The sequence below is a fragment of the Rattus norvegicus genome, chromosome 10 (genome assembly GCF_036323735.1).
Source record: "Rattus norvegicus strain BN/NHsdMcwi chromosome 10, GRCr8, whole genome shotgun sequence".
Lineage (NCBI taxonomy): Eukaryota > Metazoa > Chordata > Mammalia > Rodentia > Muridae > Rattus > Rattus norvegicus.
Genome location: NC_086028.1, coordinates 74,210,757 through 74,238,471, shown reverse-complemented (window position 1 = coordinate 74,238,471; position 27,715 = coordinate 74,210,757). Strand labels below are relative to the sequence as shown.

The following is a 27,715-nucleotide window of genomic DNA, read 5'->3' as shown; positions in this document are numbered from 1 at the left end:
AAGTAAATTCAAGGGTTACTGTAGTTGAAGTTTGTTTTCTAAATCTGTAAGAGCTGAAGTGATTTGGAGCTAAGAGAAAATATTTGAGCAGGGCTGTGGTAGGCCATGCCTGTAATCCCACCAGAGACAGGCAGATCTCAAGTTAGTTGGTATCTAGACTCTAGAGTCACAGTGGACAAGGTGGTGGTGGTTCACACCCTTAATCCCAGCACTTGGGAGGCAGAGGCAGGAACATAGGAATTACAAGGAGTGAAATTTAACCCTTGCGTATAAAAGCAAAAGTCATGCTGAAATTCAAAGCGAATGTCCTTTTTTGTTCTAAAAACACATACACATAACCCTTGAAAAAATATATCCTCTAAGGTATATGTAGTTTCAACATTTTGAAAGAATTTTAAATTTGAATTAACACATAATATTTTTTCCATCCTTCCCCAACTCCCCTCTAACAACAACAACAACAAAAAAAAAAAAAAAAAAAAAAAAAGATTGCCCTAGGAAAGAAACAACCAGTCTGGGTAGGGTTTTGTTCTGATCTTTCCTTGAGAATGAGGCCTCCAAGTAAGGAGTCCGGAAACTACTGAACAAGTTAAACTCCTGAAGAAGGATGCACCATGAAGAGAGCTTGTCCCTAAATGCTTCCCAAGAATAAATTGGCTAAATTGTTTCCAAGAGGATGACGGGGCGGGAAACCAGGATGAATCCACATGTACTTTAGTAAGGGTACCTACCACTGAGCTAAACTGCCCTGTGCCTCTTCTGCGGCTGTAGTGCCATGGAAATGTTAGTGATCCCCAAAAAAGACAGTATCACATCCTATGCAACTCATAGCAGAGTCTTTATTCTATTCCATCTCCCTCGCCCCCTCCCCCAACGTACCACCACCGGGGCAGTTTTGGTGGTGGGTGAGCCCTGGTTGTCTATGGGGCGAGGCTTTATAGTAAGCAGTAAGCAAGGAGTCAGTGTGCAAGCCTCTCATTGGAAAGCTGCTGTGGCCTTTCACATAGTTGGCTGGTGCTGGGAGTCACATCATAAACTTAACTTCTGCTCCCCTCTGCAGTGGTGGTTGTTAGGCAGGGGATGGGCTTGTAACATGGGGTGCAAGTTTGTGGGGGAATAACCTGGAGACAGTGGTCTTGTGGAGGGCGTAACCTGGAAACTTTGGTCTTGTTGGGTTTAGCCTAGAGTCTAGAGCTAGGCTCAGGCTTTGTTGGGGGACAACTTGGAAACTAATGTACCAGCCTGTTAGTTACCTGAGTTCAAACTTTGGTCAGGTTCTCTAAAATGGAGTCTGAAGTTAAAAGATTTGGCATAGGGGTTGGGGATTTAGCTCAGTGGTAGAGGGCTTGCCTAGGAAGCGCAAGGTCCTGGGTTCGGTCCCCAGCTCCGAAAAAAAGAACCGAAAAAGAAAAAAAAAAAAAAGATTTGGCATCTCACAGCCAGGTTCTGCACTAACAGTAGACACCTCTGGGGTGACTGCAATGCTCTACCTAGCCAGCATTTTCTCTGAGCTGACAAAGACCACTCAAAGCTCAGCTCTGGACTACAAGCTACTCAGGGCATTGCTAAGTTCCTATGAGACTGAAAAGACCATTCTACAGAACTTTGAACTCAAAAATACTTAATCCTAAGACTGCCAAATACAGCCAAGCTGGACATTGTGGAACAGTTGTCAGAAATAGCTTCATCATTGTAATTAGTTCTACTGGGAAAGGGAGAGGATAGATAGGAATACTAGGGAAACAGGGAAGTTATTGAATCTACTCCTATAGATCCTTGTATATTGATGCATAATTAAGATTATATTTTGTTACATTGGCACAGATTTCTGTATATTGATACAAAATTAAGGTTATTTTGATTACAACATACTATGTGACTATTATGGTCTGACCTCCACCCCCAAACACACCAGCATAGCTGTAGCCATTTTGTTCCTTGTGGGACAGCTTTTTCCTATTGTTGCTGTAACATGCCTGCTATTCACTGACACAGAGAAATGGCTTGGCTCAAAGGCATACTGACATATAACCTGTTTGGTCTATATGTTCCGAGTGGGCTGTATGATGTTTGCTAATCTTTTTTTTAAGAGATTTTTTATTTATTTAATGTATGTGAGTGCACTGTTCCTGTCTTCAGACACACCAGAAGAGGGCATTAGATCCCATTACAGATGGTTGGTAACCACTATATGGTTGCTGGGAATTGAACTCAGGACCTGTGGAAGAGCAGTCAGTGCTCTTAACCCCTGAGCCAATATCTCCCCAGCCCAACGTTTGCTAATTTTAAGGAATTCAACAAAGCCTTATGTAGGTCCCATCAAATCAAAGGTCAACATGAACTGCTATTTCTAACATAGCTTGAGTCAGAGCTGACCACCGGGCAGCCCTTCCTGCACTTGTGTATGAGTTCACTGGTGTTTTATGGTTGACACTGAAGAATGTTAATAATCCAAAATGTTATAATACTCATCCTCTTTTATTTATTTTATTATTATTATTTTATTTATTTATTATTTTATTTATTTATTTATTTATTTTATGTATACGAGTACACTGTAGCTGTCTTCAGACAAACCAGAAGAGGCCATTGGATTCCATTACAGATGAAATCTGTAATGCGGTTTATGGGAGTTGGACTCAGGACCTCTAGGAAGAGCAGTCAGTGCCTTTAACAACTGAGCCATCTCTCCAGGGCTCAGTATCAACCCTTTTCAAGGTATTGTACCTATGTAATTTGTAATTCTTAAAAAGGCAACGTAAAGGTGTAATCCTTTTGAAAACTACCATTGCGTCTTGTTTAGGATAATTAAGAAATGCAGGGAAGTAACCAATCAAACTTGTGGTTTTATTAGGTACTAGTTTGGTCAGTCACCGATGTTTTCAGAGTCAATCAGATAATGAATAGCTAGAGACAAGTAACATTTGCCTTTTCAAATATACTGAGCTAGTTAGGATGGTCTTCTAAAACATCAGAGATCTGTAGAATATGGCATTTAAAGGTACCTTATTAACTTAGGACTTTTGTGACAGTGAGACCTGTCAGCTCTTGGCACCACCCCCACACTACTTCAAAGAGCGTCACAGAATCTCCTTATGGAGTTCACTTCAAATGTGGCAAGAACCAGCCCTTGCTTCAACTGCTGACTGTTTGCTGTCCAAGCTGAAGACAGGCAGCCCACAAAGAAAGTGGACTGAGGAATTCTGCCAGCACAAGGTAGAAAAGCCCCTCCATAATTCCTGCTTCCCTGGAAAATCTGTCAGATATTCTGGGACAGTAGCTGAAGACATGGCTGCTCCCATGTTGCCGAGGAATCGTGGGGGACTGTTCAGGCGGTCAGGAGACTGTCATCTCTACAGTTTTGGAAGCTGCTGGCTTTGCACTTCCCGTAATACTTATTAACCTCAGCTCTGATGAGGTGGAAAACTAGATAGTTACAGTCTCACAGTTAAGCTTACATTGTTTAGGATTTAAGAAAATGGTTTAAGGTCTAAAAAGTTGTGTTGAGGTGGAACAATGCCAGATATATAATTTAGGTACAGAAATGTGAACTGGCCGAGACAGGACAGATAACAGAGTACTTTATCCAAGGTTGCTAAATACAAATGGACTGGACTTTGGGAATGCAATTCTTACCAGACAGTCTAGAGTTTATTAATGTTAAAGAAAGAGTCTTTTATTTTAGTCAAAAAGGAAGAAATGTTGCAGGACATTCAATCATATTGTGAACCTTAAGATTGTGACCTGAAAGATCCTGTTTCTCATTGTGGCTCAGGCCTAGCCCACACATTTAACCCAAGAGCTATATAAAACCAACCCTTGGTCAAGAGGCAGAGGAAACACCCGGCTGACAGAGAGTGAGCATAAGTGAACAGAAAGGAGGGTCTTTGAGTTGAAAGGCATTGAAGACAGCGTGGGAGAGGAGAAAGAGGTTTTCCCTTCTGGGAAGTCAGTGAAGTAGGAAGGCCAGGTGGGTGCTTTCACCACAGAGTCTGGCTTCCGAGTCTTCATTTGGTAAAATCAAATGGCTGGGATATTGTTTTGTTTTTCAAAAATCTCGCTCTAGGTTTCATCCTGGCTATTGTGTATACACAAGCCGCAATGAACTCAGTAGGCTCTGGGTTCTGGTTTACTCTTATTGGGATCTGGAAATGCAACAACTAAAATGAATGTGGATGTACCTAAATCTAGAGGTAAATTATGATTCCTGCTATCACACCTGTAACAACTCGGATTTAGGTGCTGAAGTTGACAAATAGGGCTTCGAGCCACCTCTGCATCTGGTAGCCCATCATCATTCATCTTTCGGGTCACCTGGGGTACATGCCCAACTGCTTAAAGTGCCGCTTGGAATAAGCCAATAAAAAGCATGCAATTTTGAAAGGCCCATTCTGCAACCTTCTGCAAAGCCACAGAGGAAGACCAGAGCCCCACACACCCTCTAGTCCTTGTGGGTGCAAGTCCTTTGTGCAAATCATCATCTCTAGACTAGTTTATCTTGATATTTTTCTCTTGTGACCTTTGTCAATCACATTTACTATTTGCCTCTGCCTGGACTGGAGACTTGATTTTTTTTTTTTTTATGTGTTGTCCCTGTATCTACATTTGTGTCCCACATGTGTGCCTGGGGCCTGAGGATCCCAGAAGAGGGCATTTGATTCCCTGCAACTGGAGTTTTAGCCAGTTGTGACCCCCCCATGTGAGTACTGGGAATTGAACCCTGGTCTTCTGCAAGAGCAGCAAGTGCTTTTAAACAGTGTCATGTCTTCAGCTCCAGAATCTCTATTTTTATTTTTATTTTTTATTTTTTTTAAGATTTATTCATTTACTATATATAAGTACACTGTAGCTGTCTTCAGATACACCAGAAGAGGGCATCAGATCTCTTTACAGATGGTTGTGAGCCACCATGTGGTTGCTGGGAATTGAACTCATGATCTCTGGAAGAGCAGTCAGTGTTCTTAACTGCTGAGCCATCTCTCCAGCCTGAATCTCTATTTTTAGAAATTGTATTTTTTTATTTTTGGTCCTTTTTTTTCTTTCTTTTTTTCGGAGCTGGGGACCAAACCCAGGGCCTTGCGCTTCCTAGGTAAGCGCTCTACCACTGAGCTAAATCCCCAGCCCCCTGAATCTCTATTTTTAAAAGCCAATCTTCCCTGTATTTTATTTAAAAAAAATTTCAAACGTAGAGAAAATTTGATTTTTTTTTTGTGCTGCAAACGCTCTGTGACTCATATTCTACCACTAATATCACACTATAAATACTTTAATTTTGGGCTGGAGAGATGGCTCAGTGGCAGAGGTTAAGAGCGCTGACTGCTCTTCCAGAGGTCCTGAGTTCAATTCCTAGCAACCACAGGTTGGCTCACAACATCTGTAGTGGGATCTTTGCGCCCTCTTCTGGCGGACAGGCATATATCCAGGCAGAACACTGTACATACTATATAAATCTTAAAAAAAAAAAAAAAAAACTTTAATTTTATCTATGCTTCAGATGGAGGTCTTGCTATGCAGCCCAGGTTAGAGAAAACCTCATGGGAATTCTCTTGCTGCGGTCTTCTGAAAATACGGTTCACAGTACTGCATCTGCTGGTACTGGCCATAAAGACCATGGAAAAGTGAAGGACAGTGTTTGCTATATAGTTAGCTGTTTTAGTGTAATTTAATTGTTTTTGAGCCAGGATACCAGGTACCTCAAGCTGGCTTTGCGAGCCTGGCCATCCTTCTTTACCTGAGATTGCATGTCCTATATTACATAGTGCTAAGGATTGACCCCAGAGGGCCAGTGAGAATGAGCCATGGGTTTTTTAAAAATGATTTTTAAAAAAGATTTATTTATTTAGTGTATGTGAGTGAGCACACTGTAGCTGTCTTCAGACACACCAAAAGAGGACATCGGGTCCCAGTACAGATGGTTGTGGTTGCTAGGAATTGAACTCAGGACCTCTGGAAGAGCTTACTCCAGCCCTGAGCCATCTCTCCAGCCCTGAGCCACACGTTTTAAAAACAAAAATCCCAGCCACCTGATTTACCAAATCAGAGGCAGGCTCTGTAGTGAAAGCTCATTGTGCCTCAGCCCTAGCGCACACCTTTAGCCCAGGAACTAAATAAAGTCAACCCTAGGTCAAGAGGAAGAGCAGGCAGCCAGCTGACCTTCCTACTCCACTGATGTCCCAGAAGGAAAGGCTCTTTCTCCTTCTCCACACTGTCCTAAATACCTTAAATACCATCCTTTCTGTTTATTCCTGTTTACTCTCTGTTGCTTGCTCTGCCTCTCGACCTAGGGTTGACTTTATTTAGTTCCTGGGTTAAAGGTGTGTGCCAGACCTGAGCCACACTACAACAAGGTTTTCCATATCACCATCTTGGGGGTCACAATGTGATTGAATATTCTGCAACACAGGTACATCCTCCATTCTGAGCAGTGTTCACACCTTCTGTATCTTACCAATGTTTCCCAAGGGGCCACGCTTAAAGGCTAGACTTTTGAGGCACTTGGATCCACCCACATTGGAGCAGGAGAAAGGTGGATACCAGGTTCCCCACTTCTCGGCCACACAGCCCTCAGGATCAGCACAGGACACTCGCCACTCTTTCTAGAAGCTAGAAAATCTACAGGCTGCAGAGAAAAACATTTCTGACTTATAGGAAGCATGGGGGGAGGGAGATGAAAATATGAGTCAGGGGGTTGGGGATTTAGCTCAGTGGAAGAGCGCTTGCCTAGCAAGCGCAAGGCCCTGGGTTCGGTCCCCAGCTCCGAAAAAAAGAAAAAAAAGAAAAAGAAAATGTGAGTCAGGGGTGCGTACTTTGCTCTTGCTTTGTTTTGTGAGTTTGTTATCTAGGCTCTTAAAACAAAGTACAAAGTCACCTTCGTATAGCTCTTGCTGTTTCTTAGCTCTGTGAGGTGAGTCAGTACCCCTAAAAATTCCATAAAATAAAAAATCATCTTCAGACAGGCAGACCACACACATACCACATACCACACACATATACACACACCCACACACATCTCTCTCTCTCTCACACACACACACACACACACACACACACACACACACACACACACACACATACACACACCTCTGCAGTCCACATTTTCTTCATTCCTCTCCACAAGCCCTTGATACCTTCTTTTAAATGACTGCTTTGAAGATAGTATATCCAGCTGGATATATGACTCAGTGGTCAAGAGCACTGACTGCTCTTCCAGAGGTCCTGAGTTCAATTCCCAGCAGTCACATGGTGGTTCACAACCATCTGTAATGGAATCCGATGTCCTCTTCTCCTGTGTCTGAAGACAGCAACAGTGTACCCACACACCTGACATAGATAAATATTTTTAAAAAAAGATAGTATATTACCACACAGTGATGTTGACCACGTTATCAAGAGAGAGAAAAAGTACATTCTTTGCTCTGTTTAAAATATATAACCAAAAGTTATAGGTTATATGTAATATTTTTATAAATTTCTAATATATTAATGACACATGTGATTTAATAATATTTTAGATTCACTTTGTTTTATGTACGTGAGAGTTTTGCCTGCAGGCTTATATATGCATCGTATATATGCCTGAGGGAGACAGAAGGTGCCAGATCCCCTGGAACATAAGATGTGGGGTTCTGAATCGTTGTGGGGCACCATGTGGGTCTTGGGAACCAAACTTGGGGTCCCCAGCACCGTAAAAAAAAAAAAAGGAAAAAGAAAAGAAACTTGGGTCCTCTTGAAGAGCAACAATGCCCTTAACCTCTAAGCCACCACTTCAGAGTAATGGGTTTCTGAAAATGGAATCTAGTCTTAAATGACCTGGTTCATGCTTTAATCTGACTTAATCTTTGCAGATGCAGTTTAAAAAATTCTAGGGGCTGGGGATTTAGCTCAGTGGTAGAGCGCTTACCTAGGAAGCGCAAGGCCCTGGGTTCGGTCCCCAGCTCCGAAAAAAAGAACCAAAAAAAAAAAAAAAAAAAAAAAATTCTAGGCCTGGGACTACTGAGATGGCTCGGTAAGTTAAGAGCACTTGTTGCTTTTCCAGAGGACCCAAGTTCAGTTCCCAGCATCCGCACTGGCACTTACAAATCCCTGTAACGCTAGCTCCAGAAGAACCCACTCCTCCATAACCCTACGCACTCACACACATAAATACACAGAAAATGATCTTACAAAATACAAAATAAAACACTAAGCCTTTGGTCGGGTCGAACTGAAGGTTTGGTAGTTATCCAGTTGTGGTTTTTCAATCCTCCACTCCTTTGTAACCAAAGTCAAAGGATACATTAACTGTGTCCTTTCTGCAACTCCTACATGGCCGGCAGAGGGTGTACGAAACACTACGAGCCTCAGGCCCCATTTAGGCTCCGCCCCGACCCCGCCCAGGCCCCGCCCACACCGTCACGCGCTAGCCTTTGGCTCCTGCCTGTTGCTGATGCTGAGGCGGGGTTTTCATCATGGAGCTGTCGCGGCGGATTTGTCTCGTCCGACTGTGGCTGTTGCTACTGTCGTTCTTGCTGGGCTTCAGCGCGGGTAGGTTCGCAGGAAAGACGCACCAACGGTGGGTGCTTCCTTCTCGAATTTGTTGATGCGTTCGCTTTTTTCTTTTTTTGTCAACGCGTTTCTTACCCCCCCCCCCCGCCTCCCCGCTTCTTCCCTTGCGAAATTTATTTTGCTTTTGAACATCTCGATTTTCATTGATGTCTTAATTCAAAGTGTCCTTTTCTCCCCTTTTCTGATGCTGAGTGAGCCCTCTTCGCGGAGGAAGAAGTGGTTGTACAGAAACGTATGGTTTCAGGAAACTGCTGATGAGTGAGACTTCAGGGTCTAAAGGCCACCTCCTCCTCCTCCTGTGGTTGGCTGCCTAGTGACGTTATAGGGTCATTTGATGGAGCTGAGATTGGAGGCCAAAGAGACCCCTTCAAATCCTCGCTTTGAAACAAAGCCTGCCCCCTCTGCTGGTTTAGAACAAAGTATCAGCTGACTCCACTGCCTGTTTTTGGGCAAAAGCAAATTTGTTTTGTGGAATGACTTGCAAATTGACACTTTTCTTTTTTGGGGGGTGGGGTGGGATAGTGGTTTCCAGTCAGAGTTTCTCTGCCTTGGCTGTCCTGGAACTCTCTCCCCTTAGACTACACTGGCCTCAGACTCAGAGATCTGCCTGCTTCCGCCTCCCAAGTCCTGGGATTAACTCTCACTTTATTTAAAAACGACAACAACCGGGGCTGGGGATTTAGCTCAGTGGTAGAGCGCTTGCCTAGGAAGTGCAAGGCCCTGGGTTCGGTCCCCAGCTCCGAAAAAAAAAAAAAAAAAAAAAAAAAAAAAACGACAACAACCACAATTTTTATTTTGTTTTGCCTGCATGTCTGTCTGTGTACTGCTTGTATGCCTGTGCCCTGGGAGGTCAGAAGAGGACTTTGGATCCCAGGGAACTGAAGGTACAGAGGTTGTGAACTGCCATGTGAAGTTTCTGATTCATCCAGGTCCTCTGGATGAGCAAGAAAGTGAGAGAGTACTCTTACCAGCGGAGCCATCTTTCTAGCCTTTTTTAATTTAATTTTTTCTTGATTTTTTTTATTTGTTTTGTGAGTGTTAGAGGGTGTGTGTGTGTGTGTGTGTGTGTGTGTGTGTGTGTGTGTGTTGTCAGAGGACAACATGGAGAAGTCAGTTCTACACTGTGGTTCCCAGTAACTGAACTAAGTTGTAAGGCTTGGTGGCCCCATTTATCTCCTGAGCCATCTAAACCTCCCCCACCCCCCCAATTTTCAGTCTTAATTCAGGAAAAATATTTCCTGGTTTAAGTCATGAGGTGAGAATTCCAGTCGGTCCCATTGGCCCTTTGCTCTTAAGCTGCATAGCAGATCCGAGTTTCTCTTTTGGAAAACTGGGACTCATTTGGCCCTACAACTTATGCTTGGGAAATGAAAGATATGTCTTTTCCCACTCCTTACCTCTTACGTTTTAACAGTTACTACCAGGGAAGGGAGAAAAATACCAGGGCTTAGATTATGAGGGACTTCAGCCTTATCAGTCATTTTCAAGAGAACTCTAATTTCATGTTATCGTATAGATACAGCCACACCTGTAATTTTTCAACCTGTTTTTCCTTAGGTGCAGCCCCACCCGACCCTGTGTGCAGGTATGTGTGTATGTGTGTGTACATGTGTTTTGTGTGTGTGTGTGTGTGTGTGTGTGTGTGTGTGCACATGCAGATATGGAGGTCAGAAGAGAACCCCATGGGTTGTCTCTCAGGGACTATCTACCTTTTTTCTTTTTTTGGAAGATGATTTTCTCTGGCCTGTAACACCAAGTAGGCCATTCTGGCTGGCCAGCAAGCCCCAGGATGCCCCTATCTCAAGCCCTGGAATCTCAAGCACAAACACAGCTAGAGATGGAGCTGTGGTCTGTGTGGCCTTAAGATGAACTTTGCTGACTGGTCTGTTTCCTCAGCTTCACTTTTTCCATTTTCTTAATCTTCATTCTCCTCCTATTTTTTTTTCATGAGTATTTTTTTAAGATAGGGTTTCTTGTTGCCCCAGCTGACCTCAAACTCACTGTGGCTCCTGATCCTCCCACTCTCTCACCCACCCATTCCCCATGCCATCTGCCCACTTGAACACAGGGCTTGGCACAAGTCAGGCCAAGGTTCCACAACTGAGCTTCACACGCACTGTATGGTGATGTGTGTGTGTGTGTGTGTGTGTGTGTGTGTGTGTGTGTGTGTGTGTGTGTGAGAGAGAGAGAGAGAGAGAGAGAGAGAGAGAGAGAGAGTGTGTGTGTTTGTGTGATTTTGCTATAGGCTCTCACTGTGTAGCCCTGGCAGACCTGTAACCAACTGGCCCCACTGAACTCACAGATATCCACCTGCCTCTGCTTCTCAGGTGCTGGGATTAGAGGGGCACACAAACACGCTCGCCTGACTTCTCTTTGTGTGTGCATCTTTCTTTTCCTTGTCGGCCCAGCGTACTGAAGTAGATAATTACCTAAAGCATAAAGTGCCATCTCTAGCCTGAATGACCTTCTCTACCGAACTTGGAACTCACCTGGAGTGCTCTACCCCATCATCTTTACCACTTCAGAACTCCTCAGGAAATGACTCTGAGCTCCCGTTTTCAGGATCTGCCCTCAACTGGCGGGAACAAGAAGGCAAGGAAGTATGGGATTACGTGACTGTTCGAGAGGATGCACGCATGTTCTGGTGGCTCTACTATGCCACCAACCCTTGCAAGAACTTCTCAGAGCTGCCTCTGGTCATGTGGCTTCAGGTAAAGTAACTTCTCTGCCTGGCTTCCAGGTCAGGTCTCCTTTGACCTCTTTGCTTGGTTTGCAAGAGCTTCCGGCTCAGAACTGACTGACTCATTTTGGTCCAGCCAGTCCTGGGGGTTCCCGTGCTTCTGAAATGGCCTAAAGCAAGGGTGTAGCAAAGGAAGCCTCTTTTCTGGTCTTAATTCCATTCATTCATTTTTGGAGCTATCTTAGTCTAGAATGGTCCCTGAGCTCAGCGAGCCTGCCTCGGCCTGCCGAGTGCTGAAGTTATAGGTGTACGGCTCATCCCTTACTCCCTGGACTCTTTCTGTTGGGTCCCGACAGTTTCAAGGCCCCTTATCGAACGCTGTCTGTGGTACAGTTGGCTTCCTACAGCCAGAAAGTGTTTGAAAAGTCCTGAGCCAAAGGCTGAGGTACCCCAACCTTCCTGCATTCTTCCTCTCCACACAGTCCTGAGCCCCAACTTCGAGTTCCCAGATAAACAATTTTTTAAAAATTTTGAAGTTATAATTATGTTTCTCCATCCTTACCCTCCTATATACCCCTCCTTGCTCTCTTTCAAATTTATGGCTTTTCTCATTACTTTTTTTTTGCATGCATGCATGCATGCATACATACATACATACATACATACATGTGTGTGTGTGTGTGTGTGTGTGTGTGTGTGTGTGTGTATAACATGCCAGCCTTTTTGTATCTTAGCATGAATGTGAGGCCCTACCCTAGTGTGTTTGCATGTTAACTCTGAGTTCTGTCTGTAGGGTTGAAGGTTTAAAAAAAAAGTCCTGTGATCTCTTTAGGGATAGACAGAGATCCTGCAGGATAGGCAGAGCTCCTGCTGCATTCTTCAAATGGCACCAATGGTGGCCTCGCCCACCAGGAAGACTAGTCTCTAGGGAGGGGCTGAGGAAACTTGAAGTTCCTGATGTCTCACCAGTAATTAGGGCACCCTGGGACTCACCTCTGTGGGATATGGGTGAGGCTCTGCCCCAGGGTCTGTCACAGCAGACTTGAGGTGTTGCTGAAGTAAGAACAAGCAGCTGTGAGGGTGAGCCTGCTGCAGGGTCTTCACAGCTGCCCTGTTAGGGGCTGAGGATACCGCTCAGGCCCGGTAGCACTCGCTGGAAAATGTTCCGGAGTGGAATCAGTGTGTCCATCCCGGATCAGGCAGCTGGTACTGAATGCCTGGTTGTGGAAAAGCCTGAGCCTGCTGGCGGGCTTTCTCCTGGGTTTCCAGCACCTTCCCTTACACTATTAGCGATAACCTGACACTTCCCTTCTCTGGGCCACACTGCTGAGTGGGGGATTTGAATGGTTTTTGTAGTCTTCAGATGAAGCCAGTGTAGGGGACAAAAAAGCAGAAGTGCCAATGCTGGGGCGGGGCAGCTGCTGAGTCCTAGGTTTGTGACTTCCTCTCTGTCCCCTGCTACCCCCAGAGCATTCTCTGGGCTTTCCAGAAACCAGTTTTAAAAACATTGCATTTCATAGGCTCAGAATTCAGCTCTGCCCGGGGAGTTTGCCTACCCTGCAAAAGGCCCTGGGTTCTGTCCCTACTACTACAAAACACAAAGTGAAACAAAAAACAAAAGTTGCAAGCTAGCCTTCCATTTGAGCACAGAGGCCGTTTCCTTATCTGCAGGGGCGGGGCAGTGTGTGTGTGTGTGTGTGTGTGTGTGTGTGTGTGTGTGTGTGTGTGTGTGTGTGTGTGGTGAGGGGAAGCAGACTAGCAACTGCCTGGCCCCGGAAGTTGTCTGGTATGTGGCTGTTGGTTAGGTTAGCCCTCGAACTGAGTCAGTCAGTCTCAGTCGCTGTAGGAAGGTTAGTAACTAAAAACACTCATCTGCTCTTTCCTCCCCACCCCCCAAGCCCAAGGAAGAAGAATAAAATGTGTTAAGGAGGAAGCAGTTCATTTAGATATGAAGATCTAGTTAGCAGCCTTCCAAGGACTCACGCAGTAACTTCTTTACCAAGTGGCATTCTTTGAGAATTGAGGTCACATCACGAGTGGAATAGTGATCTATTTCAGGGATAGTAAGCTAATTTTCAAGTCATTTCAGCTCATTTCACTGACACATTTATCTTTTCTCAGAGGAACCGTGTAGCCCTGAGCTTCAACCTTCTATATACCACTTGTTTCCAGGGTTTCTGGATGAAGATTTTTGTGGTGCATTTATTATTATTATTATTATTATTATTATTATTATTATTATTGCTATTACTATTATTAATTTCTATTATTAATCTATTCAAATAGCAGGGGCACACATAGCTCAGTCTGTAAAGTGCTTGCTATGCAAGTATGAGGGTTTGAATTTAGATATCCTTACTCATATAAAAGTTTCATCAATGGTGCCAGTTTGTAACCGCAGCACCCTGGAGGTATAGACAGGATGGACCCTGGAGCTCACTAGCCATCCAGGTAGCAGAATTCATGAACTCCAGGCTCATGGATAGACCCTGCCTTAAAAAATAAGGTGGAGAGAGATCGAGACAGACACTTACCGTGACCTCTGGCTTCCACATTCACGAGTGCGCGTGCACACGCTCGCAAAGTGAGATCTTCCCAGCAGCTTCTAGCCAATGGGAAAGGAGCACGGGAAGATGGAGCAGAATTGGGAGATAGAAATTCTCCCACAGTGGCCCAGGCTTCTAGATTCTCAGATGTGCTCCCCCAACTTCGGTTTTTATCCAGCCTGTACCAATAAGTCTCCTTGAAAGAAAGGGACCCACCTTCGTTTGAGAGTGCACTCTTTTGTGTACTTGGTATTTTTTTAGGAGCCATAGCACTTTCTGGGGTTTGTGATTCTTCCAAGTGGCCACATGATTCATCCTGCAGATGTGGCATCTCACCCTCTTCCCCGTGGGAGGACATCCAGTTGCGCCCTGCCTCTTGTTGCTATTAGTGGCTCTGGGATGAATTATCTCCAACTGGTTCGTGAACTTTCTGCCGCTGTGTTAGGAAATCTCAACATGTGATGTTACGAGGGAGTCGAGCCTCCATTTTTTTTATCAAGGAGGTTAGTGTCAGTTCAAAGCAGTATGAGGGATGTTTCACGGGTAGTGCCTGTTGCCTTGTCTAGCCGGCCCTCAGCCCTGTTCCCACTTGTCTGTCTCTCCATGTGGGAGGGGCAGGGTCTTGCCCAGACGAGCCTTCAACTCAATAAATAATTCTCTTTCCTTTGGGTGCAGTGCAGGGCTTACGGGTGTCTGCCACTACACCCCAGTCAGTCTCTTTTCTTCAGATTGCCTGGGCTTCCACGGTGCCATATAATTCTTCCTTTACCCTCTCCCTTCCCTATATGCTGAGAGAGACCGTATACCCTGGGCCTGTCTCTGGCTCAGCTGCTAATCTTTTCCTCATCCCTGCCCCAAGCTCATCTGGGTCTCCCAGATCCATCTAGAAAAACACCCTCTTTTTCTTTTTCCTGATCATCTGTCTCCCAGAGGACCTTTTCCCATCAAGTCCACCTTATTTGCCCTGTTTCGCCTGTTTGCTTCTTCCCTTCCCTCCCGATCCGAGCCATCAGAGCACACAGAACTTGCCTTCTGCAGTTTGGAGGTCCCGGTACCCATCTTCAGTTCAGAATTCTGCCTCTCTAGTGTCCATGTAAAACCCCATGATGTCAGGGGTTGGGGATTTAGCTCAGTGGTAGAGCGCTTGCCTAGCGATCGCAAGGCCCTGGGTTTGGTCCCCAGCTCCGGAAAATAAACAAACAAACAAAACCCCATGATGTCAGAAGCTCCTACCCTGAGACTTCTTTGTCACCTGTGGCACACACAAAGGGTAGGCTTATCCACTGGGCCAGAGGGGAGAGTCTTCCGGCTCTCCGTTGAGGGGTAGAAAGAGTCAAAAAGCTCAAGGTCTAGTTCAGATGGAGCCTGCAGTTACTAAGAGGGCCAGAGCTAGCCTGCTCTATCCTAGCTTTTGATCTTTGAAATGAGAGGTTTAATGAGCCCCAGGTCAGGCCCAAGTTTAAATCCAGAGAACCATGAGGCAGGTTCACCTGTGAACCTTCCTCCGCCCGCCGGCCCACCCCACCTCTGCTCTGACTTCAGACTCAGTGATCTGCCCTCCGAGTGCTGGGGTTAAAGGTTGTGCCACCGCTGCGAAGCTCACCTAGGACCTCTAAAATCATCACCGTCCTTTCAAAGAGAGACTTGCATGGCTCCTGCAGGAGTTTGGTGGGCACAGAAGCTCCTAGAAAACATGGAGCTGGAAACAAACAAACAAAAACAAAAAACCACATCCTTTGGCTTTTATTTTTTTTTTTGTAGCTCAGGATGATGACCCCAAGCTCCTGATTTTGCTACCTCATCCCCATCGAAGGCTGAGATTACAGATGTGCATCTCCTCATCCAGCTGCAATGTCTCCTTTGTGTAGGGCACTGTGGCCCTGTTCCTGTTGTTTTCCTGGTTGCGCACTTTCTGTTAGAACAGCCAGGGTTTGGCTGCGTTTTCTCTGGTCAGTGTCTGTTTCTTTTTCTTCCACAGGGTGGTCCAGGTGGTTCTAGCACTGGATTTGGAAACTTTGAGGAAATCGGCCCTCTTGACACCCGACTCAAGCCACGGAACACTACCTGGGTACGGTGAGAACAGCCCTCTCCCCTGCCTGCTCTTTATCCTAAGAGGCCCCACCCAGGGCAGGGTGGGGGTCACAGAATTAGCAGCCCGCCTTGGTGGGCTTTCCTGAGACCTCGGTCACCTGCCTACAGCCTTCCTTCCTGCAGTCGAGCTTCTCCCCTTGTCTCAGAATGAATGTCCTATTGTCCCTGCCTTTTCCAGTGATCTTTTTCCACTTAACCGTCACAGACTTCTAGCCAAGACTAGGTGGCAGCTAAGTGAATGCTGCGCTTTCTTAGCGCACACAGAGCCCTGGTGCAAAGCTCAGAACTACCTAAACCAGGGTTAAGGATGAACACCTGCAATTTCGGTTTCCAGGATGTAGAGGCCCGAGGGTGAGAAGTGGATGATAATCCTTGGCTATGTACCAAGTTTAGGGCCAGCCTGGGCTGTGTGAACCCTATCTCAAAACAAGCAAAACTAGAAATCCCTGTAGCTGACCCTGGCTGGCAACCCTGTGCTTACCCACGTGGTGGCCATCTGCAACCTTGAGTCCCTCCGTCTGCTACAAGTTCCAACTCTTTCCCCTCACATCTGTGCTTCATGAAGCTTGCAAGTCCCTTGTCCTCTTCCCCTTTGAATGTCTTCCTAGTTCTTTATGTCCCCCACCCATCCCTTCCTTCTCTAAGCAACCCCTTTCTCAGTTCACAGCCTGGCAAGTCCATCCCTCGAACTAGCTCAGCCTGGGCTCCCACACACACTATGGCCCTCTCCCTTCCCAGCAGCACCCAGCACTGAGACAGGTCCCCAGTATCCTCGGGCCACTCCCGTTTTCCTCTCATCTGGTGCTAACCCGTCTTGTGACATTGTCTCTTGGCCTGATGTTTCAGTTCTAATCCTGCTGCTGTGGCACTGAGTCTCTCCCCACCTCCTCGTTCTCACACTTCCTGGAACCAGAAGCCTGAGACAGGAGCAGAGCCTGAGTGGGGAGTGAGGGGCCTGGCTCCGGGTCTAGATTCTGCTGTCCATCTTCTGCCCAGTGTTGTGGCCTTGCACAATTTCTGGCCCTTTCAGGACTTTCCTGATCATGAGGATCATGGCTCATCCGTGAGGATCCTTTCAGGTGCCCAATTGAGAATTCTCAGCCTCTTTGATAAGCATAGCAGTCTGTTCTTACAGCGTAAAAGGGAAGATGGGCCGGGGTAGAAATGATCCATCTGGAAGGAAACTGATGTGTCACATCCATATTTCTTTTTAAAAAAATGCGACAGCATCTCGTGGAGCCCAGGCCAGCCTCCAGTTTCCTGTGTAGCCACAGATGTCCTCGAGCTTCTGATCCTCTGTGGGCTGGGATCATAGACAGATCCAGCACCTCCGGTTTGTGCAGTGCTAGGGCTGGAGCCCAGGGCATCAGGCAAACACTCCAAGAACTGGGCTACGTCTCCAGCACGCGATGTCTGTGTTCCACGAGTATGCTCGTTCCTTCAGATGGCCGTTCAGACCCATGCAGCCTGGTGCCACCTGCACTGCTGCCTATAGCACATACTTGTGTGTGTGACACGTAATGGGTGGAAACTGTCCCTGTGATGTGTTCATCTTGTCTCTCCTGTCTTCACTGTGGTCTATACTCCTGTTCCCTTTAAAAAAAAAAAAAACCTTGGGGTTGGGGATTTAGCTCAGTGGTAGAGCGCTTGCCTAGCAAGCGCAAGGCCCTGGGTTCGGTCCCCAGCTCCAAAAAAAAAAAAAAAAAAAAAAACCTTGCATTTATTTTGGTGTGCTTGCCTGTGTGTGTGTGTGTGTGTGTGTGTGTGTGTGTATCTTGGTTTGCTTTGAGTCACGGTCTCTTATTCTGTAACTGTCCTAAAACTCACCATTTAGACTACACTGCCGAGTGGGATCCCAGGTGGAGAATATGTTTGCACCTCCTCAGCTCTGGGGTTACAACCAGCTCGGATTTGCTACCTTGCCTGGCTGGGTTTTTGGTTTTTTGTTTTTGTTTTTTGTTTTTTTTGTTGTTGTTTTTTTTGTTTTGTTTTGTTTTGTTTTTTTTTTGTTTTGTTTTTTTTTTGTTGTTGTTTTTTTTTTTTTTTGAGGCAGGGTTTCTCTGTGTAGCCCTGGCTGTCCTCGAACTCACTCTGTAGACCAGACTGGCCTCCAACTCAGAGATCCACCTGCCTCTGCCTCCTGGTGCTGGAATTGATTAAAGCCATGCCCTGTCGCCATGCTTGCTCAACTGTTTTTGACCTGAGTTCTAGGCATGGAACTCAGGGCCTCATGCTCATAAGGCAAGCAGTTCACTAACTGGGCCCCAAGACCCCAAAATCACTCTGAACAATAAGATAAGATCACCACATTGATGTTACCATAAATGTTGTTCTGCCACGTTGCTAGGAAGGTAACTCGTGACTAATACTGGTTCCCATGCTTGCTTCTTCTGGGTGGGCAGCTGCAGTGGGCCAGTCTCCTGTTCGTGGACAATCCTGTGGGCACGGGCTTCAGTTACGTGAACACGACAGATGCCTACGCAAAGGACCTGGACACGGTGGCTTCCGACATGATGGTCCTCCTGAAATCCTTCTTTGATTGTCATAAAGAATTCCAGGTAATTCTACAGCCTCGGCAGGAAAGGCCAGCAAGAGGGACGAGGGATTCTTCACAGACACTGAGCTCCCCCAAGAGTCGAGTGCCACAGGACAGCTGGGACAGCCTAGAGGGACAGACGGTTCAGGGGCAGCTTGTTTTCAGAGCCTTCCTCTTCCCTTCCTGGGTTGTGGGCTTTGACTTTCCTCCATCTGACGTCGGTAATCAGATTTGGGGACAGAGACAAAAAGATTGGTTTTATCTATCATCATACACTTTAGAAATTTGTGGGCTGGAGAGATGGCTCAGCGGTTAAGAGCACTGACTGCTCTTGTAGAGGTCCTGAGTTCAAATCCCAGCAACCACATGGTGGCTCGCAACCATCTGTAATGGGACCTGGGTCCTTCTTCTGGTGTGTCTGATGACAGCCACAGTGTACTTATATATAATAAATAAATCTTTTAAAAATAAAAGGAAATTTGAAGATAATGTGTGTGAATAGAAATGTGATCAGGGAGCTGGGCACCTCTAATCCCAGTGCTTGGGAGGCAGAGGCAGGTGGATTTCATGAATTCAAGGCCAACTTGGTCTACAGAGTTGAGTTCCAGGATAGCCAGGGCTACACAGAGAAATCCTGTCTCAAAAAACAAAGGTAGACAGGCAGGCAGTCAAGTTGTTTTAATTCTTTGTAAATCCCATTTCTTGCTAGACGGTTCCGTTCTACATTTTCTCAGAATCCTACGGAGGAAAGATGGCTGCTGGCATCAGTTTAGAACTTCACAAGGTAAACAGGAGGGTGACTCTTGTTACTGCTTTGATACAACAAAAAAGAATGGCTGTCACTTTCATATACCTACCTGATACTGAACAGGCCTTAGTTATTTGAAGTTTATTGTGCCTGTGCCGTGGTGTGGGTATGGGTGGAGGTTAAAGGGCAGCTCAGGAGTCCTCTCCTCCCACTGTGAGCTTGGGGTCAAGTCAGGTTGTCAAGCATGACATCATACATACCTGCAGGCCAACACTCAGACACACACAATCAAAATAAGGACGGGGTTTTTTTTGTTTTTGTTTTTGTTTTTTTTGGTTCTTTTTTTCGGAGCTGGGGACCGAACCCAGGGCCTTGTGCTTCCTAGGCAAGCCCTCTACCACTGAGCTAAATCCCCAACCCCCAATAAGGACGTTTTTAAAGAGTTCTTTTGTTCCTTTGAAATTCTCAATGTGTATTAGTGCTTTGCCTGAATGTACATCTGTGTACCACAGACGTGTGTGTGTGTGTGTGTGTGTGTGTGTGTGTGTGTGTGTGTATGGGGGGCCTGGTACCTGCAGAGACTAGAAGAGGGAGGGCATTGATCCCCTGGAAATAGAAAGAATGGCCACTTGTGATCGGCGATGTGGGTGTTGGGAATGGAACCAGAGTCCTCTGAAAGAGCAGCGGGTAATCTTAACCTCTGAGCCGTCTCTCCAGCACCAATCTTATTTTTTAATATCAGACTATAAACTAGCTAGTACAGTTATACTATGCTATATATAATATCCTACTATATCTAGCTATACGCTATATTCTCTAGTACATTAGCATAGTACAGTAGTATACTATAGTATACTAATATATACACTTATAAAATACTATAAACTGTATAGTTCAGACATTAGGAGACTGAGGAAGGAGGCTATGTGTTTGAAGACAGGGCTCCACTCTGTCTCGAAAACAGAAAAAACTCATCTGCTAAGCAGCGCTTGCTGCTGCCGAGCACTCAGTAAGCCTTTCTGCTCACACACCTGAAATCCTAACCCACGTGCAGTCACACTTGACCTGCCCCTCTCGGTGGGCCCCCCTCCTCTCTGTAGCACTTTTCACCCTCTGTGTTTAGGCCGCTTTAGGTGATCCCAACACTTCTTTAAGATAGCTTGTCTAAGGGGTTGGGGATTTAGCTTAGTGGTAGAGCGCTTGCCTAGCAAGCGCAAGGCCCTGGATTCAGTCCTCAGCTCCGGGGGGTGGGGTGGGGGTGGGGGGATAGCTTGTCCAAGAGCTGGAGAGATGGCTCAGTGGTTAAGAGCACTGACTGCTCTTCCAAAGGTCCTGAGTTCAATTCCCAGCAACCACATGGTGACTCACAACCATCTGTAATGAGATCTGATGCCCTCTTCTGGTGTGTCTGAAGACAGCTACAGTGTAATCATATATAATAAATAAATCTTTTTTTAAAAAAAAAAAAGAGATAGCTTGTCGAAGCTAATGCATAGTCCGGGTGGCCTCTGGCTAGGAGGTTCCTAAGGGCTCTTCATCTAGCAAAGTCCCCTTTTCTGTGATGTGTATTAATTTAGTCAGAAACAACGTCCTTCTGTGTAGCACTAGCTGGACCGGTAGTAACTTGCTACATACTGTGTAGTCTGGGCTGGCCTTGAACTTGTTGCAGTCTGCCTGCTTCAGCTTCTGATTTCTTCACCCTCTTCCTTTCCCTCCCTCCCTTCCTTTGCCCTGCTCCTCTCGGCAGTCTCCCAGTCCCTTTATTCTCCCAGGTAGACATGGCTGTGTACTGTAATTCATATGTGTTCCTTCCCCCACCTTTGTACATGGACAGCATGTATGATCCCCCGGCTTATAGTCTGTCCTTTGAGTGTTCAGTATTACTGTGTGGGAATATTGTCACTTCAGTTCATAAGGCCCTTTCTCCTGCTCTCTCGTGAGTTTTATCATGTACAATGGTTCCTGTGGCTCATCTTCCTGGTGTGTGTTAAGGTTATGAATGAATGAATGAGTGAATGAATGAGTGAGTGAGTGAATGAATGAATGAGTGAGTGAGTGAATGAATGAGTTAATGAGTGAATGAATGAGTGAATGAATGAATTAGTGAATCAATGAATGAGTGAGTGAATGAATGAATGAATGAATGAATGAATGAGTGAGTGAGTGAAGAGAATGTCCCACAGAAGGATGAGCTTCCTGGCCTGTGTGTGGGCTTCACTTCAAGGATGTCCTGAGGAGCCCCAGTGTCAGCGACCACTGCTTGGCAGGGATACCTGAACCCAAGGAGCTCTTCAGCACCTGAAGAGGCTCCCAGACTTGGACATGGCTATGCCTAGACTCTCAAAGACAACTTAGGGACACATCCCATACTTGTCCTGAGGACACGAGTTATGCAAATTAATACCCCCCTCCTCGATTAAGTGATTAGTACCCCCTCCTCGATTTACCATTAGTGGTAGGCAGGCCTTGCTGCCATGGTGTGGTATTCTGTTGCCTGGGGAAACTTAGACCGTGTGATAGGAGAAGCCTTGAGTGTGTGTCTCTAGTGAGGAGGGATGGAGAGGCCTGGGTGCCCTTGGTCAGAGCATTTCTTGGCTCTTTTTTCAGGCTATTCAGCAAGGGACCATCAAGTGCAACTTCTCTGGGGTTGCTTTGGGTGACTCCTGGATCTCCCCTGTGGGTAAGTATGGAGTTTTTAGACATCTCTCGTTTCTAACCCTGACCCTTTCTGTGACTTTGGACTTACTGTCTGACTTTTCTGGAGAAACATGAAAGTCCTCCAGTACCAACAGACTGAAAGATTCCATCCATGTCCTGCTTGCTGGGCCCGGTGTATGTGAGTGCTACTTACAAGAGCCTGGGTGACTCCTGTAAACCTGGGCACTGAGAAGTCCCATACTTACCAATTTAATAAAAAAAAATTTTTTTTTTCTTTTTTTGGAGACAGGGTCTCTCTACATAGCCCTGGCTGTCCTGCAGCGCACTAGGTAGACCAGGCTGGCCTTAAACTCACAAGAGAGCCTCCTGCCTCTGAAGTGCTGGGATTAAAGAAGTGCTCCAGCACACCCAGCCCAGGCAGTATTTAAAAGTTAGCGTTGATGATGATAATGATGGCTGTAATGTGTGTGTGTGTGTGTGTGTGGTGTGTGTGTGTGTGTGTGTGTGTGTGTGTGTGTGTGTGTGTTAGTGAGGGAGTGCCATGGTGCATATGTAGAGGTCAGAGGACAACTTGGTGGAGCTGATTCTTCTTTTTTTAATATTTATTTATTATAAATGCATCATACAGCTTTCTACCTGCATGTATGCCTGCCGGCCAGAAGAGGGCAACCATGTGGTTGCTGGGATTTGAACTCAGGACCTCTGGAAGAGCAGTCAGTGCTCTTAACCACTGAGCCATCTCTCCAGCCCAAGCTGACTCTTTTTTTTTCTACATTTATATGGGATCTGAGAGTTTGAGCCATCCTGCTGGGCCCCCTAGGCAATCTTCAACATTATATATTTAATATTTCTAAGATTATGTATAGTGGGGCAGGGGTTGGTGGGCTTGAAATCTGAAGGAAGTGTATGTGTGGCCTTAGAGTCTTCTTCCCTCTTTTGATCGCTCTGTCTTCATGGACCAGCTATCTGCAGTGTAGTCCTGTTTATTATGTTTCCTTGACTACAGTTCAAGGTCTCCTATAAATCACCACTCTGCTCTGTGGTGGTGACCAAGTCATGCAAGCCAGAGAGAAACAGCCATCCCTTCCGGCTCTGATGTTTAAAGATTTATTTATTATATATAAGTACACTGTAGCTGTCTTCAGACACACCAGAAGAGGGCATCAGATCTCATTACAGATGGCTGTGAGCCACCATGTGGTTGCTGGGATTTGAACTCAGAACCTCTGGAAGAGCAATCAGTGCTCTTAACCACTGAGCCATCTCTCCAGCCCTCTGATGTTTAGATAAACGAGGAGGACAGCAGAAGTTTCTGGGTTCTGGGAGAAGCCATCACAGAAAGCATCCATTAACCCCAAGAGTATCCAAGAGGCATGGGGATGAAACACCTTTGGAGTAGCCTCTGCCATCAGGCTGAGTCCTCTGAAGGGATTTTCCCAGCAGAGGAATCAAAGTCTACCACAGGAGATGCTCGGGACACTCCTGTGAATGACGAAATACACCCCCATACGGCGTGGCCTCATAAAGAGGAGCCCCGGTTCTGTCTGAGTCAGCACAGGGTGGACCGTGTCACCAGCTTGTGTCCCCCATCCCCACTCTGCCAGCATCTTAATACTAGAAGAGCGTCTGCAGTGAACTTCCCATCCATGGCTCGTGGTGGTGGTGGTGGTGGTGGTGGTGGTGGTGGTGGTAGTGGTGGTGGTGGTGGTGGTGGTGGTGGTGGTGATAGTGGTTATGAGGCAAGTTTGGCGTTGGGTCTTGCAACCCTGAGGTCTGCACTTTTGTAATCATTTGGGAACACAAGACAGGAGTGGCCTATCTTACACACAGTCAGGGTGTGGCTTCAGGCATCACTGATCGTCTTGGCCAGGTTTAATTAAGTCTCTTGGGTTCGGTTCCTTCAACCTCAACACCACAGCTATTTGGAATAGTTTAGGTTGTTGTTTTTGGGAACTGCTCTGAGTATTAAGGACTTAAAATGCTTTTGTCATGTATATGTTGGGGGGAAGAGATAAATGCCAGATGTATGCACGTGGTGTATTAGTTACCTGTGTAAAAGTGCATGTGCGCATGCATGTATGCGTAAGCCAGAAGAGTGCCAGATGTGTGTGCGTGGTGTATTACTTTTTTTTTTCTTTTTTTTTTTTTCTTTTTTTTTTTTTTCTTTTTTTTTTCCGGAGCTGGGGACCGAACCCAGGGCCTTGTGCTTGCTAGGCAAGCGCTCTACCACTGAGCTAAATCCCCAACCCGCGTGGTGTATTACTACATGTGTGCAAGTGCATATGCCTGTGTATGCATGCGTAAGCCAGAAGAGAGCATCTTTCTCTATTGCTTTATCCACCTCATGTCTTTAAAACAATCCTTTTGAGATCTTATTTATTTTCATTTCATGTGCATGGGTGTTTGCCTACGTGTATGTCTGTGCACCAGGGACAGAGGACAGCCTCAGTCCTGTGGTGACAGGTGGTTGTAAACACCTGAGAATCAAACTTGGTCCTTCGGAAAAGCAGCAAATGCTTTTAACTGCTCAGCTGTGCCTACCCCAGCCCCCACATTTTTTTTTTTTTTTTTTAAGATTCATTATGTATACAGCATTCTGCCTGCAGGCCAGAAGAGGGCACCAGATCCCATTACAGATGGTTGTGAGCCACCATGTGGTTGTTGGGATTTGAACTCAGGACCTCTGGAAGAGTAGCCAGTGCTTTTAAACACTGAGCCATCTCTCCAACCTAACTTACTTAATTTCTTTATTTAGTTACATAATGAGTGCTCTATCTGCATGTATATCTGCGTGCCAGAAGAGGGCATCAGATCCCATTACAGATGGTTGTGAGCTACCATGTTGTTGCTGGGAATTGAACTCAGGACCTCTGGAAGAGCAAATGAGCCTTGTCTCCAGCCCTCACAAGATTATTTCTTATGATAGATTGTCTCTGCCACACACACCGCCTCCCCAGCCCCCAGTGCTACGATTATAGGCACATGCAACCAAGCCTGACCTCGTACGTAGGTTTGGGGATTAGAACTTAGATCCTCATGCTTGTGAGGCAAGCACTCTTACTTGCTGAACTCTCTCCCCAGCCCTCATTTTTGGACATTTATTTGCAGCATCTCCATTCTCTGGTCATGAGATGCCACTCAGTGTGACAAGAAATGTTGTTAGATATTCTTTTGGGGACTAAATGGCTCCTAGTTGGAGGGTTCTAAGCAGCAGAGCGATGCTCTCAAATGTGCAGGGCTCATGTAGGTCCTTGGTATTTTTGTTGGCACACTTCAGTAGCTTGTATTCTACCTGGTGGGGATGTGGTAGTGGTAGCTGTGTAGACTTGCCCCACCAGTTCACCAGTTCACATCTCATTGTTCCCAGAAGGTAATTCTCTCTCTCTCTCTCTCTCTGGCCATCCTGGAATTCACTCTGTAGACCTGAGACTCAGATCCACCTTCCTCTGCCTCCCAAATGCTGGGATTAATGGCCTACACCACTATGCCTGGCTGTCCTACTCATTTTTGAAGTCCTTTGGAGCTGTTTGCTTCCCTTAGCCCCCTTTTTTTTTCTTCCTTTTTTTCTTTTTCTTTTTTTTTTTTTTTTTTTCTGGAGCTGAGGACTGAACCCAGGACCTTGCGCTTGCTAGGCAAGCGCTCTACCACTGAGCTAAATTCCCAACCCCTTCCCTTAGCATCCTTAGGAGTTTCTCACTGTATAGAGTTTGCAGAGGACAAATGAGCTGGGTGGCAGGGTAGCCACAGACGCAGGAGTTGGTTAGAGTCACATTCATTTTCTTCCTACAGTTCAGTGGCAGAAGCAAATGCTCTCTGCACTGGAGGAGCAAATAGATTGCAGAGGCAGCGAGGGTGGGGAAATCTTTGATGCTGTCAGGAACCTGGAAGGCTGCAGAGACAAGCAAGCCTCCAGCACATACACACCTGGCACTGCCTGCCTGTATGGTGTGTCAGGTACATCTGTGCCCAGGCCACCCTGCCGGGTAGAGTCACATCAGGTCAGCAATCAGGTCACCATGCCACTGGACCTTAGAATCTACAGGAAGGACATCTTCCAGCCACTGAGATGTCAACCATTCCTGCTTGGACACTAGGGGCCTCTGGAGCATTTACTCTCAAAGTCACTGGGTTTCTTGCTCCTGTACCTTTGAAGAGAAATCGTTGTGGGGTAGTCTTTTGGAAAGACATAGCTAATTTATATCTATCTGATTTTCTTTAGATTCAGTGCTGTCCTGGGGACCTTACCTGTACAGCGTGGTAAGTAGGGTGGGTCCTGTCCTCTGCAGTCTCCTTGGGAAACAGCCCCACTGACTTCTCAGGGCCTGATCCCTTTGGTCTGTGGGGAGAGTGTAGTATTATTGCTGTGAGCTAACAGAAAGCAACCGAAGGACAGAAAGATTTGGTTTTTTTGTTTTTTTTTTTAAAGATTTATTCATTTATTATATATAAGTACACTGTAGCTGTCTTCAGACACACCAGAAGAGGGCATCAGATCTCATTACAGATGGTTGTGAGCCACCATGTGGTTGTTGGGAATTGAACTCAGGACCTCTGGAAGAGCAGTCGGGGCTCTTAACCTCTGAGCCATCTCCCCAGCCCAAAAGATGTGTTTTGACTTACAGTTTGTGTGGTCTGTCCTGGCAAGGAAAATACAGCAGCAGGGATGGGAAGCTGCTTGTATCTGGGTGGAGCAGGATGCAGAGAGAGGAAGGATGGCCCTCATCAGGCATTGATTTGCCCTTTACATTCAGTCTGCGACCCCAGTTGATGGTTGTCCATTGGCACACCCAGAGTCAATTTCACCAATGCCCTAGGGAGTTCTTTTGTGTGTGAGCATGTGTGTCTGTGTCTTTGTCTCTGTGTGTATCTGTGTCTGTTTCTGTGTCTCTGTGTGACATTCCCAGACCCCAAAGCTGTGTAAACCAGGATGACCTAAAGCTCCTAGAAATCCACCTGCCTCCGTCTCCATTCCAGTCTAATACACAATCATAAATTCTCTTGTTCTAATACAACCTTTCAGCTGAACGGTTATGGTAAACGTTCATGTGCTTGCTCTCTTGATTCTTTTAATGCTCTGCTCTGCCTCTCCCATCAATAAGTACGTGAGTTGGTAGAAATTACCCAGAACGCACAAGGTCCTGGATTCAATCCCAGCACCTCTCTGAGGCTTCTGACCACACTCTTCAAGCTCCTGTCTCCTCCCCCTTCCCGCGCCTCCTCCCTAGCTGTAGTGGTACCAGAGTCTCCTCTCTCTCTAATCAAGTGGGCTTTTTGCCCTCCGTTTATCTTCCAGTCTCTCCTTGATAATAAAGGCTTGGCTGAGGTGTCCGACATTGCGGAGCAAGTCCTCAATGCTGTAAACAAGGGCTTCTACAAGGAAGCCACTCAGCTGTGGGGGAAAGCAGAAATGATCATTGAAAAGGTAAGGGGCTGAATTGGGGCTACCAAGACATGGCTTTTTCCCAGGGGAGATGGGTGGGAGAATGGGACCCCTGGTTGATGTTGTAAGGATCTGACCTATCCTAGGTCTCCCACAAATTTAGAACTGCTTGAATGCTGAATGATAAGCCTATAGACTTTCAGCAATGACACAGTGACCCTTTATAGGCTCACAAAGCCTCCTAGACTTGAGAGACCCATTTGTCCCTGATTGAGTATTTGGATTCTGTAAGAAAGACTGTTGGCCCAGCGTCTTAGTGCATGACTGTAATATCCCAGCACTTGGGAGGCAGGGTCAGGAGGATCAGAAATCCAGGGGCACAAAAAATATGGCCCCGTGGTTTAGCGTACATCTGCAGCCTATGGCCCAGTGGCTTAGCACGGTGGCGTACATCTGTAACCCTAGCTCTTAAAAGAAGCAGCAGGATCAGGAGTTCCAGTTATCTCTGCTAGATACAGTGTTTGAGGCCCTC

The 27,715-nt window shown here is 46.1% G+C and overlaps 1 protein-coding gene across 7 annotated transcripts in view; it reads left to right on the top strand.

Annotated features, from left to right (window-relative positions):
• The first annotated feature begins 8,364 nt into the window (after positions 1-8,364).
• Scpep1 (serine carboxypeptidase 1) overlaps positions 8,365-27,715 on the top strand; it is a 29,617-nt gene continuing 10,266 nt past the window's right edge. The window contains exons 1-9 of one of the 7 annotated variants that reach the window (XM_063268279.1): positions 8,426-8,523; positions 10,102-10,129; positions 10,953-11,255; positions 15,749-15,838; positions 18,264-18,419; positions 19,107-19,181; positions 21,753-21,825; positions 26,023-26,060; positions 27,097-27,225. In XM_063268279.1, coding sequence (XP_063124349.1) covers positions 11,004-11,255; positions 15,749-15,838; positions 18,264-18,419; positions 19,107-19,181; positions 21,753-21,825; positions 26,023-26,060; positions 27,097-27,225 — 813 coding nt within the window. In that variant the 5' untranslated portion in view covers positions 8,426-8,523; positions 10,102-10,129; positions 10,953-11,003. Of the gene's footprint in view, positions 8,552-9,398; positions 9,429-10,101; positions 10,130-10,952; positions 11,256-15,748; positions 15,839-18,263; positions 18,420-19,106; positions 19,182-21,752; positions 21,826-26,022; positions 26,061-27,096; positions 27,226-27,715 lie in introns of those variants that run through there. The other 6 variants (XM_063268280.1, XM_039085041.2, NM_133383.2 and 3 more) reach the window with 6 other exon arrangements.